We start from the raw sequence: 21,348 nt of genomic DNA on the forward strand, positions 1-21,348 counted from the left end.
GCAGTTCGTCTACACGCCATCTTTACATTTTCCAAACGGTCTCCGCCTTCACAGCGGTGTGTTTGCTGTTGACTTTATCATACAAGATATGGCGAATTTAGCTATTGCTGCGGCTGCTGCAGCTGCAAGAGACCCAGCCGTGGACCGCTCTTTACGTTCTGTCTTCGGTATGTATACAAATATTTGTTTAAATGTTTTTGGGTCAGGTATTCTGTGTTTCATTAGCTGCTAAGCTAAAACCCTGTAAACTGCAGGTAGTAACAACTAAAACTGATTCAACATCAAATGACATCTTATTTGACTGCATGTATTCCTGTATTTGCTAGATACCCAAATTAGTGTACTATGGCTAATAATATTGTTATAGATTGAATATAATTCATATGTAATTTGATGTACATATGAATTAGATATCATGTATAATGAGCAAACAGGTGGAACATGTTTGCTGCCTCTTTATTTTAGTTTGTTTTCTTATGGCAGTTTTGCATTGGATAGATTGTTGCAAATAGTATTTGATCATCATCACTGGTAAGTCTGTGAAACAGAAAGTGGTGAGCTTTAGAGTAGATGCTGTAACAGTAAACCAATGTGAAACACTGGATGGTGTTTCTTATTTCTCCTTCATTGTTTTGTCTTTGTTAACAGTGGGAAACATCCCATATGAGGCCACAGAGGAACAGCTGAAAGACATCTTCTCAGAGGTTGGACTTGTGGTCAGTTTTAGGTATGGGCATCAGTGATAGAAACAACATGATGTGATTACCTAGAGCCAGGTTTTTAAACCAGGGGTCTATGGAAAAAATATATAAATGAATAGAATTTTCTTACCCTTTCATGATATTATATTGGTATTATCTAATAACATGTTGAGCATTATGTAGTTAAAGGAATATTTTCCCAAAAATGAAAATTCTCTCCTCATTTACTCAGCCTCATGCCATCCCGAGTATGTAAGACTTTCTTTCTTCTGCTGAACGCAAATGATTTTTAGAAGAATATCTTAGCTCTGTAGGTCACAATGCAAGTGAATGTTGACCAAAACTTTTAAGCTCCAAAAAGCATATAAAGGCTGCATAAAAGTAATCCATACGACTCCAGTGGTTTAATCCATGTCTGAAGTGATCCTGAAGTGAAGTTTCAGGGTGAGAACAGACAAAAATTTAACTCCATTTTTAACTATAAATCTTGACAGCAGCAGTTTCCTTTGCAATCATGATTTCAAGCTCAATTACACTTCTTAGCGCCATCTAGCGCTCTGAGCATGCGTCAAACACTAGGAAGTGTAATCGAGCTTGAAATCATGATCGACAAGGAGACTGCAGTGTCAAGATATACAGTGAAAAATGAGTTATTTTGGTCTGTTCTCATCCAAAACCGATTTGATTGCTACCGAAGACACAGAGTAAACCACTGGAGTCATTTGGATTACTTTTATGTTGCCTTTATGTGCTTTTTGGAGCTTAAAAGTTTTGGTCACGGTTCATTTGCATTGTATGGACCTACAGAGCTGAGATATCCTTCTAAAAATCTTTGTTTTTGTTCTGCAGAAGAAAGAAAGTCATACACCTCTTGGATGGCATGAGGGTGAGTAAATGATGAGAGACTTTTCATTTTTTGGGTGAACTGTCCCTTTAATGTTCTGAGGGTTACTAAGAAATTCTAGCCTTTTTTATTTTGGGGTTCCCTAGGTCTGTTAAAGTTGAAACCCCCTGAACAAGAGGAGACCTAGTGCTGATCTAGTGAAACACTTCTTGCAGGTTAGTGTATGACAGAGAAACTGGAAAACCAAAAGGGTATGGCTTCTGTGAGTACCAGGATCAGGAGACAGCCCTCAGTGCCATGCGTAACCTAAACGGTAGAGAATTCAGTGGCAGGCCCCTACGTGTTGACAACGCTGCTAGTGAGAAGAATAAAGAGGAGCTCAAAAGTAAGTTTACATTTTGAAGTGTAATGTACACCAACCAATAGGTATCTGATTCTTTTAAATTATAATGATTGCTTCTGGCATTTTGTGTAACTTGCATGTCTATTTCCACAGGTTTGGGCACCGGTGCTCCTATTATTGAGTCCCCTTACGGAGATGGCTGCACACCAGAAGAAGCTCCAGAGTCCATCAGCAGAGCTGTGGCCAGTCTGCCCCCTGAGCAGATGTTTGAGCTCATGAAACAGATGAAGGTAAATACAGGGGATTGTTGATTTGAAGACCCAATTTTGGTGCATTTTGGTACCATTGAATGCACTAAATCTGTATTTATGTAGCTAGTAATTGTACTGTGCCCATCAGTAACTGAATTCTTCATAGTAATAATCGCAGAATCTAAAAGATGTGACTGTTAGATTTATCTTCTAATTCTTTCTCGCACAGCTTTGTGTACAAAACAGTCCCCAGGAAGCCAGGAACATGCTACTGCAGAATCCTCAGCTAGCATACGCCTTGCTGCAAGCCCAGGTTGTCATGAGGATTGTGGACCCTGAAATTGCCTTGGTAAGATCAAGTAAGGGATAATGTACAGTCATCCGGTTATTGCAAAATAAACCCGACAGTCTTGTATCGACCTGTGCCATGTATCACAAAAAAGCTGAACAAATTCTGGATTCCAGGATTGGTTTTAGTTTGACAAAACTCACCAAATCCAATCAGGCTTCATTAGGATTAAGTGGTATCAAGACGCTTATTACCAACATTCTCTATCAATTCAGAGTTTGATCCCGAGGTTATAATTAATTCACGTGCACGTTCACATGAATTAAGTGAACAGCCAATCGTGCCAATCAATTCGAGTCACATATCGAAAGAGTCAGTGAGATTTATGATCTTTTAGGAAAATTAGGAACTTATAAATCCTTAAAATTAGGAACTTATAAGAATTTAAACAGTTGGGGGCCTGGGTAGCTCAGTGGTAAAAGACGCTGGCTACCACCCCTGGAGCTTGCTAGTTCGCTAGTTCAAATCCCAGGGCATGCTGAGTGATTCCAGCCAGGTCTCCTAAGCAGCCAAATTGGCCCAGGAGGGTAGAGTCACATGGAGTAACCTCCTCGTGGTCGCTATAATGTGGTTCGTTCTCGGTGGGGCGCGTTGTGAGTTGAGCGTGAATGCTGCTGCGGTGGATGGCGTGAAGTTTAAAAGTTTAATATCTTGATTTGAAATGTAAAAAAATGTAAATTAAAAGCTTTAGTATTAATTTAAATTACTAACTTAATATCATTTAATACTATTACACATTAATACACTATCGAATAATAAAAATGTGAGCAATTGGAAGATGATTAGATGGTATGCACTAAAGACTTATTTGTTCTTTCTTTCTAGCAGCATAAGACACCAAGACATATTTGGTGTGCTAGTGTGCTTTTATTGAACTTCAAGTGAAATACTGTGTTCATGGCATCACTGCCAGCAAATTCTAATAAGAAGGGGTTTGGGTGGCATTCACTGATATATCTACAGTATATTGTGGAATGATTAAGTTTTTATATTTTAAAGTAATTCGACCATTATTGATATTGTATTCATATCTTGAAATTATATAGTTATTTTATGTTTATTTATTCATACATATTTTATGGCAAATGCAGGAAAATGATTGGGAAAAAGTGTCTTTAAGCAAATGCAAGACTGCCAAAAATATATTTCTTGCAATAAATAATGATCATAAATAGCTTGTTTTGTAAATTTCTAAAATTGTCTCGTTGAAGTGCACATTAAATTATAGTGAGAGATACTGGGGGGGAGTGACTGTCACTTTGCTCACAGCTGAATAGTTCAGAATCTGGATGAGATCTCTGATCAGGAACATAACCTGCCCCAGAGCAGGTTAGCCGATTAGTGTATGTTACTATGGCGAGGAACCCCGATGAAAGCCTATCCACTTTACTTGAACCGTGAATTCAGAGTTTGCTTAAACTAAGTTTAAACTTATGTAGTTAGCTACTTAATCCTGCTTTGTGACAAAGGCCACTGAAGGGGTTTATTTTGCAATAACCGGCTGACTGTACTTTATCCCGATTATTACTTGGCTACTAAACAAATAAATAAAAACATGGACATAAAATATTGATTAGCACTGAAATTATGTAATTATGTGAGAAGAAATAAATCGCTGAACAGCTGAAATCCACCTCCAGTTTGCATCAGAGTTCTGTTGGTGTTTATTTTGTAATCAATGAACATCTTGAGTGCTCATTTTGCATCTTATATGCAAAGTAAATAAATAAATAAATGCACATGAAACATTAATTTGAGTTGAAATTATTTTATTAGCTTACTTGTAGAGATCAAACAGTGAGCTGAGAAGCAGGAAAGATGGCTCGCAGCACCCAGATGAGCGGACTGATATGTGGATGTGCAGTTGTTTCAGAGCAATATCAGACAGCTAGATGGCGCCATTAACCAATCAGAATAGAGTATTCCAGTGAACCGTGTAATAAACGCATTTAAGGGAACGTACAAGAAGAATGAGGGGCGAATGCCTAAGTAAACTAATGGAGCAGTCTGGGAACAATTTAATGACCCTGTGTTTAAATAATGGTGCAGGGTTTGAAATTAGAACCGGGCAAGAAGTCTGCAAGTTCATGTACACCAAATCTGCACACATTTAGTGCAGTTATTCTTCTTATAAGCCATGATGTAAATATCAGCCAATTTGAGCTGCATCTGTGCATATCTGTCTTACATATTGATGACTATCACTAGGCAACAAATGACTCCCATACCTGTTCATTTGCATCATCTGAGAAGAGTGTAGCTTGCTACTGTAAGTGATAGACTCCTAAATATAGTTATGTAGTGATACCAATGGCATTGATATTTGGCATGCAGAAAGTTTGCAGTTAAGTATTTTTTAGAAAAGAGGAGAAAAATGAAAGTTTATGAGAGGAGGAAGAAAATGAAGGCAGGGGGAAACAGATTTAATAATGAACATAGTTATGCTGTGACTCATAATTTAAATTAATTTTAATTTGGCTAGTAAAAGACCTAAAACAATTGTTTGATACAGTTGTGCTCAAAAGTTTGCATACCCTTGGAGAACTGGTAATATATGTACCATTTTTAAAGAAAACATGAGTGAGCAGGCAAAACACATTTATTTTATTTCTTATGGGATTCATATTCAACTGTAGGTTATAACAGAATGGCACAATCATAAAACAAAACATGGCAACAAAGAAAAAAATGAAATGACCCCTGTTCAAAAGTCTGCATTCCCTTAATTCTTAATACTGTGTATTGCCCCCTTTAGCATCAATGACAGTGTGCAGTCTTTTGTAATAGTTGTCTATGAGGCCCCAAATTCTTGCAGGTGGTATTGCTGCCCATTCGTCTTGGCAAAATGCCTCCAGGTCATGCAAAGTCTTTGGTCGTCTTGCATGAACCACACGTTTGAGATCTCCCCTGAGTGGTTCGATGATATTAAGGTCAGGAGACTGTGATGTCCACTCGAGAACCATCACCTTTTTCTGCTGTAACCACTGGAGGGTCAACTTGGCCTGGTGCTTTGGGTCATTGTCGTGCTGGAAAGTCCAAGAGTGTCCCATGTGCAGCTTTCGTGCAGAAGAATGCAAATTGTCTGACAGTATTTTCTGATAACATGCTGCATTCATCTTGCCATCAATTTTCACAAGATTCCCCATGCCTTTAGAGCTCACACACCCCCAAAACATCAGTGAGCCACCACAATGCTTCACAGTGGGGATGGTATTCTTTTCACTATAGGCCTTGTTGACCCCTCTCCAAACATAGCGCTTATGGTTATGACCATACAGCTCTATTTTGGTCTCGTCACTCCAAATTACAGTGTGCCAGAAGCTGTGAGGCGTGTCAAGGTGTTGTTGGGCATATTGTAACCAGGCTTTTTTGTAGCATTGACGCAGTAAAGGCTTCTTTCTGGCAACCTGAACATGCAGCTCATTTTTGTTCAAATATCGTCATATTGTGCTCCTTGAAACAACCACACCTTCTTTTTCCAGAGCAGCCTGTATTTCTCCTGAGGTTACCTGTGGGTTTTTCTTTGTATCCCGAACAATTCTTGTGGCAGTTGTGGCTGAAATCTTTCTTGGTCTACCTGACCTTGGCTTGGTATCAAGAGATCCCCGAATTTTCCACTTCTTAATAAGTGATTGAACAGTACTGACTGGCATTTTCAAGGATTTGGATATCTTTTTAAATCCTTTTCCATCTTTATAAAGTTCCATTACCTTGTTACGCAGGTCTTTTGACAGTTCTTTTCTGCTCCCCATGGCTCAGTATCTAGCCTGCTCAGTGCATCCACATGAGAGCTAACAAACTCATTGACTATTTATACACAGACACTAATTGCAATTTAAAAAGCCACAGGTGTGGGAAATTAACCTTTAATTTTCATTTAAACTTGTGTGTCTGTAATAAGGCCAAACATTCAAGGGTATGTAAACTTTTGATCAGGGCCATTTAGGTGATTTCTGTTATTATGATTTAAAAAGGAGCCAAACAACTATGTGATAATAAATGGCTTCATATGATCACTATCCTTAAAATACTTTTTTTTTTTTTTTTTGCATGATTAGTCATATTTTCAAAATCAATGCCACAATTTCACAATTTCTGCCAGGGTATGCAAACTTTTGAGCACAACTGTATATGGCATTTTAAGTTATATAAACTAATCAAGTGAAAATTGATCTCTCACTCTTTCAGAAAATGCTCCACCGGCCGCCTGTGGTTCCACCCATAAACCCAAACCCTCAGCCTGGGCAGGTTCCAGTAGCTAATCAGCCTCTGCCTCAGCCCAACATCCCTGTCTCTCAGCCTCAACCAATGGTAGGTATTACTACTTTCATCCCTTCCATTCCATATACACTGTCATGCTTTATTACAGGTAGAGGCTGACCGTTATGAGTTTTTTTTTTTTAATGGCTGATGCCGATATCCAGAGAGCAGGGTGGCCGATAAAATGCAGATGTATCACACAGTTTAATATAATAGTAAATTACATGTACATAAAATTGTAACAATAGGCCAATAATCCGTTTGACTGATATTTTTAACCGTTGGACACAAGACTTTACATTTTAAATATTAATTAAGTGATGGGCTAAACTAAAACTAGTCAAATTAATTCTCTGTGGACCGTGTGCAATATTAGTTTTGTTAAGCAGTGCAATAGAGGTTAGTATTAAATTAAGTTGTTAATGTGCCTAAACACAGAAATAACATTAAAATTGGTTATGACTATCGGTTATCAGACACTTAAACACAAAAAATAATCAATATCTTATCGGTCATTAAAAATCAATATTGGTTGATCTCTATAAACTAAAAAATAAATAAACTTTTTAGCTTTATATTTTTGCAAAATTTGATAACTAACTTTTTTTTATCTTTAATTGCATGTTCTCACAAAAGACAGAATCAAACTAATTGTACATACAGTGAACACAGTGAATATAAAAATTAGATGTAGCGCACGTGAAGTGCTTTTACCTTGAGGTTTCTCTCTCGCACTCATGCGGATCCAGCGAGAGCAGCAATCTGCTGACAGCTTCCAGTTTACTTGATTGCCTGCATGGAGTGTCACGGATGTCGCTCAACATTTGTTAGTCAGCGGGACAGTTTTGAACCAGGCTATAAAAAATGTGCTTGACGAATATATATGAGCGCTCCACATGAAGAAAGCGCTGGAAGTTTTATGAGGTTTGTGAATTAAATTGGTTTAAAGAGGATATCTGCGTTTATGCAGATGATAGAAGATTTATTGATATTTACCTTTTTATCATTAGACAAAGAACTGTTGAGGAAGAATGAAAATGTGCAAGCACTTCAACATCATGTGTGTTTGTCGTGGTATGCAGGCCTATTTAAATGAGACTGTGTTCTAGGGCTGAAATGATTAGTCAACGTTATCGACAACGTAGACTATTAAAAAAAAAATTGTTAACAAAAATGTTCGTTGTCGAATTGTCATTTGATCTCATTTAACGTAACATGAGATCATATGAAACTCTGCAGCGGCACTGCAGCTCGCGTCTGATTGAGGAGACTCCACACTTTCAAACAGTTAAAAAGGTGATGTAGATCACAAAGTATGAGGGAATTATAATGCAATAATACAAAATAAGTAAATACTGAGGCACCATCGTTGTGAAATAGAGCAGAGCAGTATCTGGCATTCCGTTTAACCAAAATTGCATGTCAGAGCGTCTCGAAAGCAAACAACCTGCTGTTATATCTTTAATGCATCCTATATTAAAGTTCAAATAATAAGCAAATGGGTCATAAACAAACTCCGAAAATGGCATTTCTCAGTGTGGTCAGCGCCTCTTCTATGAGCCATGTGAAGGGGGAGAGATTGAAACTGCACCTGGCTAATGCACACTCTGGCGCAAGGACGCTCGTCCATCGTGCATGTTTGCTGCAGCTAGATTATAACGTGATGGCTTGCGACGTATTAAATCACGTGTCACGGTGTGTATCTTATTGTGAAGAAAATCGGCAATACGCATCTCTATTAACAAGAGAGAGTTTGTTTTTGTGAGTTAAATATGGATCGAAGTGAACATAAAAGTGAGAGAGTGTAGTCTTAGCTCATTATACGCTGCAACTAAATATTTTTTGATTAGTCTTTCTTGGCTAGTTTTCCAAAAATAATATCTAAATCTCCTTTAAAACAATGTATATTTACTTTAGTAGCTATACTGCAGAATAAAAATGTGTTACTGGAGAATGTTGAATACAATATTTAAATATTTTAAAATATCTAAAAATAGCCTACTTAAAACAAGATACATTTACCTGAGAAGCAACATATAAGATATTTAGACTTGCTTATAGAGAATATATCTTGTATACGAGTATATTTTTTCTTTACTGCACTGGCAGAAGTTTGAACAAGTGAAAAAATACACTTGTATTCACGATACATTCTCTGAAAGCAAGTCTAAATATCTAATATGTTGCTTCTGAAGTAAATGTATTTTGTTAGATAATTTCAATGGAAAACAAGACAAAAACTCAGTGCAGTGAATTTTTTACTGAATTAAACTTAATTAAAAAAAAAAAATTGTTTTCCTTGTAATTTGGTGAATATCGTTTAGAGTTGTTTTTTTGTTTTTTAAAGAGCACCCATTATGGTTTTTCAAATATTAGCTTTCATGTAGTGTGTTATATAGCTGTTTGTGAATGTAAAAGTCTGCAAAGTTTCAAAAATCAAAGTGCACGACAAATAGAGTTATTGACTCCCAAAAGAAAGAACCGATTCTGAACACCTGAAACGAGTCGTTAGTAATTCCAGACTTACTTCCTGTACTAACCTATGTAATTTGGTAACAAAAAACCCCGCCTCTGCTTTTCATTGACTGCTCGCGAACAGCTTTGACCCGCCCTCAAACACTACACTAAGCGGTAGACCAATCACAACAGACTGGGACATCTGACCAATCAGAGCAGAGTAGGCTCTCTGAAAGGAGGAGTTTAGAATGAATCCTTTAGAACGGATCATTGAACGAGTCGTTTTTGACACCGGGAAAAAAAGGTAATGATGCAATTTAAATTAAAGTGTTTTTTGACCTTGGATGCATGTAAATCTATTGTATGAGACCTTTATAACAAGATTAGGCACGTTTAAAAACCATAATAGGTTCACTTTAAAAGTCCTCTTTATTGCTAACCAAGTTTTTTTTTTAAAAGTTATAATTTTCAATCATTCAACCTGGAACTTCTAGGTAAGTCATTAAAATCTTCTTATTGTAAAATAGGTATAAATTTAAAAGCTTGGGATTTGGAATGCTATTTAAGGTTTGACGGCTGTAACATGAACCATAAATGTGCCTGTATAACAGATGTATGCTGATTTAAATGAGAAATAAATAATAATGCACTTGCATAAATTATGGTGCCCTTTTATATAGGTGGTTAAGATAATCCTGGTGACTCCTCACATAGCAAGAATAATGAACTTCAAACAGCTGTAATGCATTAAACCAAAATGAGGCGATAAAAAGGCATGTAATGAATATTAAACAAGAAAACACACAAAACAAACCCTAATCTCTGTATACATTGACTATTATTAGTGCCGGCAGACAGACTGCGAGTGCAGCTTATATATGTTCTGTAAAAGCAAGTTCTTTTAATATTAAAAAGCTGCGGTCCTGCGCAAATGCTGAAAAAACAGCAATGTGCAGCGCAACGTTCAAAGACATCTGTCTAGCACGTTTACATAAGAGAACAATTGCTAGACCCCTTTCTTGGTATTTTGTCAGCTTATTCAAGTTGTGCATGCCAAATCTCATGTAAACAACCTGGTCTCATAGAATGAACGTTACTCTATATACATTTTTGTATACATCGTGCCGCTTTCTACGTTTCGCTGCCGTTTCCTGGTGAAATGAACACTAGAGGCGCTACAACAAATGTGCGGTTTAATCATTGTCACACAAATCACAGGAACAATTTTGATTTTATAAAAACGTAATTTTGACACTATTATTCACCCCATGCTATGTTATGATATCAAAACACTTTTACTTTAACGCATGATTTGAAAAACAAAACATTTGAACACTTGTATTACAGACCCCACTACATATACACATTTATTTCAATATCATTAGCTTGCTCGGTAGCTCACCTGATAGAGCGATGGACTTTGAGCGCGACGGCTGTGGTTGGAGTCCAGCCAGTGCGTGAAAGTGGCTTAGAAGCAACACCAAATGTTGTGGTTGCTTCATTTAAAGTGTTTTGTTTTTTCTTTTTTTTCGAATTTGCATTTTAAAACACTAACGGTTAGGGTTATGTGTTGCTTAAGGGGAAGGGTGTCTGTTTTGTTAGACTCTCATTTATCTTTTAGGACACTAATGGTTAGGGTTAAGGAGGTATGTTTTAATTATTTAAATCTCCATCTAAGATTCATCTTAAAAACCTCATCTGATTACAACCTCATTTCGCTTGGTTTTGGAGCCCTCTGCTGGACATTTCACTTGAAAACCGCAGCCAAACGTGTAATGAAGCACGTAATTTCAGTTTTGCAAAAACGTTGCAATGCTCCCATAAATTTCATGAGACTAGGCTGCATGTAAACATGTTTTTCTTGTGATGTTTTTTTTAAATTAATTTAATGTTCCTTAAAATGGTTTTAATGAGTTGTTTTTTGATAGTTATGAAAATGTTGTTGTGCATATAAACTCATTGACTGGTTGGTAGAGGTTTATTATAATCTTCTCGTCAAAGCTCACGGTGGACATTGAAGATCTTCGCTGGAGTTTTAGTTGGGTTCATGGACAGTTAACTGCTGAGCTGTTGGTCTTGTGCAGTGGTAATGAATCATCTTCTGTTGTTCCTATGTCTCACAGCCAGGTATGCATGTGAACGGAGCCCCTCAAATGATGCAGCCTCCACAGATGGGGGGTGGAGGACCTGGGCCAATGCCAGGACAGGGGCCAATGGGACCAGCTGGTAAGCTCAGTTGACCCTGCATTACATAACACTTCTGTGTTTGTGTATCTGTCTACATAGCCATAGTTGTTTGCCTCTGGTCCTCTCTTTACAGGTGGGATGCAGCCTCAGATAGGGATTCCCACAGGAGGCCCTGTGCCCATGGATAGAGGACCAGGTACTAATTTTGGGCAGAGAAACCACCATGTTCAATTGCATTGCAATGCTTTGATGTTCATAAAGCTCCAGTTGTGCATAGTTTTATCATATTCATTTTGTTTCCCATTGCAGCAACAGCGATGTTTGTTTTTTTTTTTTTTTTTTTTTTATGCATTGGAGTAGTATTTAGAAGTTGTATTGTTAGATCAAAGTACAGACATTTACAAATTTTATGACTTTTCTTTTTTATGTGCTTGCTTTTCTTTAAGGTAAACATTTTAACAGGAAGATTTGTTAAATATTCTCAGCCATTGTGAGGAAACTATTCCAGCATGTTTCTTTTTAGTTCTTAAATGCAGTTACCAAACCTGTCCACAAGTGTACAGTATTGGCTAACAGATCTGTTGAACTTGCAGTAGCCTAGATGATTTGTGCACTTCAGATTAACTAGGGATAATCCAATATATCAGCCAGGCCAATTTATCGCCCTGATATTTGCCCATTTTGGCCTGCTTGGTTGGTTAACAGAAGTATTATCCCTTTAGTTTCTAAATGTACCAACAGCTTTCTCAGTGGATAATACACACTTTCTGTTTTCAAATGGGTTTTTTTGTGTGAATTATAATTACGTACAGGATTCATTTTGGGTACATCTTATTGGCTATCATTAAATTCTGTTTGTACCATTATATTGTCTGCCTCAAAAATCTCTAGATATCATTATCTGCATTGGTCATTGAACCCATGTAGGTCGACCACTACTCTTAACCCATGTCCATTAACATCAGTACAAGCATCAATGAACCATCCATGGGAAATTTAAGTAAGTGCTTCTGTGCGCTGTCTCAGTTTTCTCTCCTTTCTTTTACTTAATGCTGACCCAGGAACCCTTCAGGACTCTCCTGTAGGAGCAGCTGGGCAGGCTGCTATCGAGCGGTCTCAAGGTATCATGGATGCACTCTGGTCTACTCAGAACAGGGCTAACCGTGGGCTGCTCATTGTCTTACACCTGTGCACCTTTTGAGCACAGTTGGACAATACAAAAAAAGTGGCTTTAAAAGTAAAAATATAGTTTCTTTCCATATGATTAAACATGACCCTATTATTGGCCTACTTCCCTCTGCTGAATTTTTAATTGTTGGTCTATTTCCTCGTGTATTAGTTGGACACTTTTGGAGCATCTCACTTTGGTTGCGTTGTGTCTCTTTCGTTTTCAGCATCTTTTGTCATAAGTGCTATGTTTTTAGATTGCTGTGTCAAGTGAAACGTAATTTGAAACTTTGAACGCAAGAGCGCATTATCTGTGGAAGGCTGTGCTGTCTGATCGCTGGTTTGACAAGGCGTGTTGCCTGTACAGCTGGAGTGCTGGCTGTTCCCTACTGCATCAAGGTAGTACATTAAGCTTGAATTGCTAAGAATATTCCTTATTACGGAATTTTCGTACAGGTCGGGGTCATGATTGCGTACATTTTTTCAACTCTTTATTTTTCATATAATTAATTGCACTAAATTAATACGTTCACAAATCACACTAGAACTGTTGACAGTAGTAAGCAAGAGGTTATTTTGGAACTCGTATCAAAGATAGAGTGCAAAATACCACATAAATATTTAGAGGCAAAGGAAACGGGTGAAACAGCAATTCAGAGGAATGACCTGAAACAGTAAAAAGCATAGTTGAAAGCAGTAATCCATTAATAAAAACATTGTGGAATAGTGTTAGGTGTGTCCTGCCAGACTTTGTATCTGTGTTTATGATGTGTTGTCCTCATTCCCTCTTAAGCACACTTGTTTCAGTTTAACCCTTTGTTGTAACATATCCAAAACCTGAACAATACAGTCTTGTCACCTAATGGAATGTGCCAGTGTAGCAGAAAAGTGTATTGAGTTTTACTTTGTAGCGATGTTGAAATCATCTTGTGGTTATCAGTGTCAGTGTGTCAGATGAAACAATGCCCTTTTGTTTGTGAAATGGACGCTTGATGTTTGCCACTAATCTGAGGTTAGCATCACTCTGACAAAATAATCCCAACTGTTATGTATTTATACTGTACATTTTCACATTACTGCACTTTTTCTTTTTTATAGTGCCAAATGTAGACCCGCGTGCCCCAATGCGAGGGGCCCCACCAGGCCCTCCAGGAATCCCACCCAGAGGCCTCCTTGGTGATGGCCCAAATGATCCGCGAGGTGGATCATTGGTCAGTGGAGATGTGGTGGAGCCTGGGTAATGCATTGCAAATATTACATTTAGACAGTCGGAGCTGTTGTTAACGTATTGCTCTTTTGGAGGATCATTTAACTGTTTTTACGATAACCTTTTTTTTTTCCATACCATAGCTCTGAGAAGAGAGTATTGTTAGAAAAGCATCATTGTTTAATCCTTATTTTTGCCCATAGATAATTGTGCTTAACATTCAGAAATTGTTCACTAGGCGTGGTTATATTGGAGGCCCTCCGCAACACCAGGGGCCGCCCATGCACATGGCGCCTCCGGACATGCGAGGCCCTCATGACATGAGAGGAGGGCCCATGATGGGAGAACCTAGAGGGCCCATGATGGGAGAACCTAGAGGGCCTATGATGGAACAGCGTGGCCCACCCATGGAGCCAAGGGGTACTTGAAGACATATTTTTTTTCTTCCTATTTGTTGACTTGGATTGCCACATTACTAGATTTGCTCCCCACTGTTTACAAATCTTTCTCAATTCTTATCCGTCAAGGTCGTGATCCAAGGGCTGTTGATGCTCGGGGTCCGATATCGGGCCAGAGGGTTCCTGTGGCAGGTGGAATGCAGGGTCCTCCCCCACATGGAATGGCACAAAGTGCACCTCCAGCAGCAAGACCGGTAAGATAAAGCTCAGCCCAGTTCAACAGTTTGCATAGTCTTGTGGTGTTAGGCTTTCTTCATACTGCACATAAATCCAGTTTGTTTTTCAATCTTTAGGACTTAGTGTTTACGCTGTCACTTCACAAATCATAAAATCTGATTGGTTTGTTCAGTTTAGTCAGTATCCTGTGTGTCTACATTGGTCGCTATAATAATGATGCCATTTATGCATTTTAACAGGGTCCTGCCTCTGATGTGTCATCGCAAGACCATGAGAAGGTAGGTGCTTTTGTTTTTCTGACACACCACTGGATGGGTAGGGAGGTATCTATGCATCTTAGATGTTCCTGCCAATGCATCTACCAGTGACAGTGATTTTTATCACTACTCAACAATCCTAAAATGTTTTCTAAAAAGCTTCTTAACCACACACATGTACTGTATGCCTTATATAAGCTTCAGTGACCAGATTTTCCAGCCTTACCAGCTGCTGTTGAAATGGTGTTGTTGGTGAAATTGAATCTTTCATCATGTAACGCGGCTTTGTGTTTTAGATGGTAATCTGTGTGTGTCTTCACATTCCCAGGCTGCCCTGATTATGCAGGTCCTGCAGCTGACCCCAGAACAGATCGCCATGCTGCCACCAGAACAAAGACAGAGTATTCTCATACTGAAGGAGCAGATACAGAAGACGGCAGGTGCACCTTGAGGAATTTTGACGTGAGTTTCCTCCTCCTCTTAGATGCGTCCATCCTTAAAACGGCTTATTATGAGAATGACTGGCTCAGTGACAAAGTGGAACATGCTTGTCCTTAAGTAACCCATAAAGACAATGGAAGTTGGCTGACTGCCATGGTTGATTTCTCATAGTTCAAGTGTAAAGAATCTGACTCTACAACTTCTCTGTACGTTTGTTGGAATGTACACATCCAGTTGAATAACCATCCATTGACTGCTTATGCATTGGTCTGCAGGATTTCCACACTTGTAACCTTTTGTTCTTGTTGTTTTTTGTTTTTATAGTGGTATTTTTCCTTTTTGAAGTGAAAACTATTGTATATGAATAGTAGTGGTTGGCAATTTACTGCAAACATAAAAAATAAACAACTGGATTTTGAAATAAATGACTGGACATTTTATCATTGCAGATGTTATAATTCCTGCCCTGATATATTTTTATTAACAAAAACAATATTTAGAAATACATGATATACAATATACACGTTTAAATGTTTTGTTCATGTATAATAAAGTTGTTTTGACAGTTGAAAGATTACAATCAAGTGACTAACCCAAGATAATGACATTGCATGGTTCTGAAGAAAAACAACAGCTTTAACTTTTTACGATTTCGAAACTATCAAAGAGGAAACTTTCCAACACTTCACTGCCTCATCAGTAACTTTCAGCCTTGCTAATTATGGAGATGTGCACATGCTTAGACAAAGGAATCATTTACGAACACCATTTATTCAGGTGTAGGTGTAATTTCCTCAAATCCTGGTCATCCATTACTTATCAGGAACTCCAAAAGCCAAACATCGCAGAAAAACACAAATGGAATCATTTGGTATTACAATGACACTGCATAATCCAAAGTGCAGTCGTCCAAGGGAATCAGGTTTATTTTGCAAAGTCTTCTCTCAAAAGTTCTCTTTGTTAAAGTAAAACTTGGTCCTTCGTGGATCCACATCAGAATATTTTACACATTTCTTCTCCAAGACCTTCGCCAGTGCTTCTGGGCCACACAGGAATGTTCCGACCACTGACCTGTAGATATTTATAATACAATTTTGTGTTGGGGTAATTTTGGTTAATGGTTGCACTTGCTCTATTTGGGCCTTGCTGCATTGTTAATAAAGGAATAATAGTGATGGTCTTAGAATGGGATTTTAATTATAATCAAATCACTGCATACAATCGTTTTCCACCAAAAGTGAGTTTATGAATTTATAGCTGTTATGTACTTGCATTACAACTATATAATTGTATAATTTCCAGCTTTTTTTGCAAGTTAAAAATGTATTTTTATTGCAAATTTAAAATGTTTAAATTTTCATTTAACTTGACGTATACAATATATTTCTTTCTAACGTATATAAAAAAAAAAAATTGTTATATAAAATAGATTGATTAGGCCAGCGAAAATAGCAGCAAGGCCAGTACAAATCTGAACTGACTCCATTGGGCCTGCAGAAAAAAAGAAAAAAACCTTATCCTGAGGGAACAATGACATAATTCGAAATTTTGAAACTTACGAGGGGTTCTCTTTCCGAACGTCATCAAATTCCTTATCCCAGTTTGGTCGACCATAGTGAGTCTTCTGCTTTAGGCCAGTGATGATATCTGTATCCTTGTCAAAATGCACCATTACATGGTTTGCCTGTAAACACAAAATTAGATAGTTCTGTAACACGCAAAATATCCACACAACTTTCAATTGAGGACAACCTGCTTTTCAAATCACAACAGGTTTTAATGCACATACTTGGCTCTGGTCCCAGCCGGTAAGGTAGAGTTTATATGTGAGGACGTCCTTCATTTCTCTCTCCTCCATTTCCCTCTCAAGAACTTGTAGAAGATCTGCAAACCACTCAAAGGCGTGTGTCTCTCTACACAACCAGTAGAAGTAAATCTGAACGCAAGGGACATAAATGAAGAGGAAACTGAGTTAAAAGAAATATCAAGCTTGGTGATAAATCTGAGGAACAATAGAAGACATTATAGTTAGTTTTAGTACCTAACTTCCCTATTGAACAAATCCCACAAGTTCTTACCCTCTTGGTTCGTAGTTTGGGGTTGGATTCTTTAAACTTGTACCAGATGGACTTTAGTATAGAGGCAAATGGAGTCACACCAATCCCAGCACCCACCAGCATGCTGACCTCATAATCAAACACATCCTCACTGGCAGTTCCAAATGGGCCATCCACTGCGATCCTAACGCAAAAATGGAAGACCCACACTTTGATCCTCATATATTACTGGAGCTACGTGTAATTGGTGGTTTAGTCCTGATTTGTAAGCTTGTATAACTTTTACACATGCTGGCTACCACGAGTCGGGCGGCTCTTTTTAACGGTGAGTACTATATATGCCAAGAAAGTTGCTCATTGTGGTTAAATTGTACTTTTTAAAGTATTTTTGCAGTTGTTGTTACTACGGCATACGTTTGTGCCGCCGGGCAATGCCCACATTCCCGGATTAAGTATACATCTGCATACCTAAAAAAAACATTTATTAACAGTCAAGAAGTACTTCATCAAAGAAGTACATACTCAGTACGCTTATTCAGATAAATGTACTTAAGTGAGATGAATGTAGAATCAGCAAAATGGCAAAGTGTACATACTTGGGTCCTTGCCCACCCTCTGGTAGGTTTTCGACCAGTTTGATGAGCTTCTCAGTCCAGTCTCCAGCTGAGCGAATGTGCACACTAAAGAAGTCCTCCTCTGGGGCTGATGTCATGGTGAATGGGTGCCACTCCAGTTGGGAGATGGCTGGACAGTTGAGGAAGATATACTGGCCCACCTCCATCTTGAAACCAGGCTTCACCAACTGTAGTTCCAACACTTTAGATGGGCGGATTACAATCTAGAATGCAAGGGTAAAGTCTGCCATTACAGTGTAATTACTTGTTACGCTGGACAAAACACTGATCCTAACTGACCTTGACCCTAACCATCAAGAAGGGGTTAAGCCATCTTTAAGGCCTTTTCATGATTATGACAGGCGAATTGATTGATACTAGGGGCTGAGCCGGGTAGGAGCAAGCATGATGTAGCCTGGCTTTTATGCACCAAAGAATTTTGAGCAGACACAGAGCAGACTTAACTCGCCTTTAGTTTTGTTAAAAAGGTCCATGACAACATACCTTTCTGTAACTGACTGGTTGCATGTAGCGAAGCAGTCGAAGCAGTCGTTCACAAAGGTAAATTATCATTGGTCCGATCACCCACATCCAGGTCTACAACAGAAAATTCAGCATATGAAATCAATAACTACACAAAGCAAATCTGAGATTATTTCATTCATCTGTAAACAAGTTCTCAACTCTTACCTGAGGAAACCCTCCTGCAAACTGGGGAATTGGACATTCGGGAATTTTCCCCCAGTTTTCTGGTTGATCTTCGCATAAGGAATTGTTATGAGGAGGATCTGTCACTTGCTGACTTCGCACAATGCGCCTGGATGTAAAGCAAAGATTATGTTTAATTTACTCTTAACAATCTATTCTAAATGAATTTAAAAATTGGGCTCATCCATAAAAAGTCCTTACCCTGCACCATGGAAAACTAGGCCAGCGAAGAAAACAATGAAGAGGTGGTGTGTGTACCAAAAGACCTCAAAGTAGCTTCGGCGGATGACTTCCATAGAGGAAGTGATAATGAGGATAAGGGCAAGAGTTATGATGACTCCTGTTAAACCCGCAATGGTGGTGAAAACAAAGATGGTTGGAGTCTGGAGTGTGAGGAAACAGGAATATTATAGCATGCACTAGCAGACGCACCACAAAAATATTATAGTGTGCAGCTCAAATAATTAAAATAAGTTAAATGCAATCATTTTTAAATGCAACGAATAAGGCCGTGCAGTGACTCACCGTAGAATTGGATCGGATGGGATTCAGGTAAGTTGTATTTAATTCAGTGGAGTCATCAAGCATGGAAAGAATTCCTGCAAGAGGTCCATATCGCCCTTCTAAACTGTTGCTGTACCACTCCACATTAAGCAAATGAGCAACAGTATGAACCGCTGCAATAAAGAAGGATTTCATGAGGTTACAATCCATATCAGTTGTTAGAATTGCAATAAAAAGAAATTGTTGCTTTAAGTAGATTTTTGTATGCTATTTAAAGGGATAGTTCACCCAAAAATCTAAATTCTCATCATTTACTTACACTCATGCCATCCCAGATGTGTATGACTTTCTTTCTTCTGCTGAACAGAAATGAAGATTTTTAGAAGAATATCTCTGCTCTGTAGGTCCATACAATGCAATTGAATGGTGGCCAGAACTTTGAAGCTCCAAAAATCACATAAAAGAAGCATAAAAGTAATCCATAAGACTCCAGTGGTTAAATCCATATCTTCAGAAGTGCTATGATAGGTGTGGGTGAGAAACAAATCAATATTTAAGACCTTTTTTTACTATAAATCTCCACTTTCCCATCCACAGTTTTCTTCTGTTTTTTGCCAATTTGCATTCGTCATGCAGATTGCCCCCTAGTAATCGGGGCTGGTCAAAGGTGGAGATTTATTGTATAAAAAGACTTAAATATAGATCTTTTCTCACCCACACCTATCATTTCGCTTCTAAAGATATGGATTTAACCACTGGAGTCTTATGGATTACTTTGATGCTGCCTTTGTGCTTTTTGGACCTTCACTTGCATTGTATGGAGCTACAGAGCTGAGATATTCTTCTAAAAATCTTCATTGGTGTTCTGCAGAAAAAAAGAAAGGCATACACATCTGGGATGGCATGAGGGTGAGTAAATGATGAGAGAATTTTGATTTTTGGGTGAACTATCCCTTTAAGATATTTAAAAACAACTTAAAAATGGCTGTTATACAACTCTATTCTCTGTTTATTAAGCTCTTCTTTTTTTACTTGTAAATCTATTCTCTAATCCATGAAGCCGTTTTGTGCAACCTCAAAATACAGTGTACTGGACAGAAATAGGCTTTGGATGTTCCTCTAAAGTTCTTTTTTTATTATTTTCTCTGAGAACTGTTCCAGCTTTCCAGGTCCGTTTTTGCACATGGACACTTAAAAATAGGCTTTCAGATTTCAAAATGTGCATATTTAGCCAGACGCAAATGTGTTAAATACTAGAGTCAGCTACTTGAAATGTGTCAATATTTAGCCAGACTTAGCCAAACAGAGTAACACCTGCAATGTGAGGGTTATCAGGTTGAAGTATTCTGCTGAAGCCTTAAACTGTGATTGCTGTGTTTTACGCAAACAGAATTTTTTTTTTTTTTTTGCATCGCTTCACACTCACACACAAAAAAGTAAGTGTGAATGCTCTGAAGAGTTAGCACACATGTGAGCCCTACCCTGGTAGGCTGATGACTAAATGAAAGTCTAACCTACTTCAGAATATCGAAAACAATTTCCTCTTAGTCATTAAAGCACCTTTAATGTTGTTTACCTGTCATTAGGGCAATCATGTAGGCCACCAACTTGTGGAAAGTCAGATTTTTGTCCAGCTGTTTCCTCATTGTTCGTCCACAACACTATCATGAAATCATGAAAAGGCGAGAACGCTAACACAATGTCTTGCATTCTGTGCATTCATCTATACAAAAAAAACTCCTACACCTTTAAATCTGTCACTAACTTACCACGAAAGAGCCTCGAAGCAGAGACAGCAGGTTGCGGCATACTGGCAGCAGAATAAGCATGCAATTGAAGTTGAGCACAGCAGCTGGTGCCCTGGCCCAGGGCAATGCAGCCTGAAAGTATTACATTCACTTTCAGTATCTTCAGGCACAGTATTACTTAACCTCACAATATGAAGGCAATTTCTTTTGTCATAACTTACCCCTAAAAGTTCACGTGTGTATTCAAATTGTGGTCCCAAATCATAGAACAAGTAGAAGTAGACAAACAGAAAGATGTTGATGCCCATCCACACCACCTAAAAAGAGTGTCAGATCAATAATTGAACACAAATGGGAAAATATGAGTGATATTAAACATTAAGACAAGCCAAACAAATATGAGGATCATCATTTTTCTTACCACAATGAAGGCACTCAGACCATGACTGATTATCCAGTTGCCCATCTTCACTCTCCAGTGTGCTACACCAGACTGCAGGATCTTCACATGTGAGCGCTTTATAGTTCACCTGTCCTGTATCTGCCTCTGCCCTCTACTGTCAGTATTAACCAGGAAATGTGGTGTGAAAATATTCCTGCTTAAAGGAAACTCCCAAG

The 21,348-nt window shown here is 38.2% G+C and overlaps 2 protein-coding genes across 5 annotated transcripts; one reads left to right on the top strand and one right to left on the bottom strand.

Annotated features, from left to right (window-relative positions):
- Window positions 1-32: 32 nt before the first annotated feature.
- On the top strand, window positions 33-15,505 carry LOC127418057 (cleavage stimulation factor subunit 2-like). Of its 4 annotated transcripts, none has more exons than XM_051658399.1 (14): window positions 33-167; window positions 649-727; window positions 1,761-1,930; window positions 2,042-2,178; window positions 2,369-2,488; window positions 6,677-6,799; window positions 11,329-11,431; window positions 11,526-11,588; window positions 12,454-12,513; window positions 13,658-13,796; window positions 14,005-14,186; window positions 14,294-14,418; window positions 14,641-14,679; window positions 14,987-15,505. In XM_051658399.1, exons 1-14 carry the CDS (start codon window positions 89-91, stop codon window positions 15,107-15,109), a joined length of 1,542 nt encoding a protein of 513 aa, XP_051514359.1. In that variant the 5' UTR covers window positions 33-88; the 3' UTR covers window positions 15,110-15,505. The 4 variants fall into 4 exon arrangements, with proteins under 4 accessions (XP_051514359.1, XP_051514360.1, XP_051514361.1 ...); XM_051658401.1 differs by having other exon boundaries at window positions 123-167; window positions 1,692-1,930; window positions 14,987-15,504; XM_051658400.1 differs by lacking the exon at window positions 12,454-12,513 and having other exon boundaries at window positions 14,987-15,503.
- Window positions 15,506-15,548: 43 nt separating this feature from the next.
- LOC127418056 (cytochrome b-245 heavy chain-like) lies at window positions 15,549-21,282 on the bottom strand. The gene is made up of 13 exons (XM_051658398.1): window positions 21,152-21,282; window positions 20,952-21,047; window positions 20,752-20,862; window positions 20,559-20,643; window positions 19,004-19,155; window positions 18,680-18,861; window positions 18,461-18,587; window positions 18,275-18,367; window positions 17,753-17,994; window positions 17,178-17,340; window positions 16,889-17,035; window positions 16,659-16,783; window positions 15,549-16,170 (listed from the first exon to the last, which is right to left on the bottom strand). Exons 1-13 carry the CDS (start codon window positions 21,194-21,196, stop codon window positions 16,044-16,046), a joined length of 1,695 nt encoding a protein of 564 aa, XP_051514358.1. The 5' UTR covers window positions 21,197-21,282; the 3' UTR covers window positions 15,549-16,043.
- Window positions 21,283-21,348: the final 66 nt, after the last annotated feature.

This window comes from Myxocyprinus asiaticus, chromosome 27 (assembly GCF_019703515.2).
Source record: "Myxocyprinus asiaticus isolate MX2 ecotype Aquarium Trade chromosome 27, UBuf_Myxa_2, whole genome shotgun sequence".
Lineage (NCBI taxonomy): Eukaryota > Metazoa > Chordata > Actinopteri > Cypriniformes > Catostomidae > Myxocyprinus > Myxocyprinus asiaticus.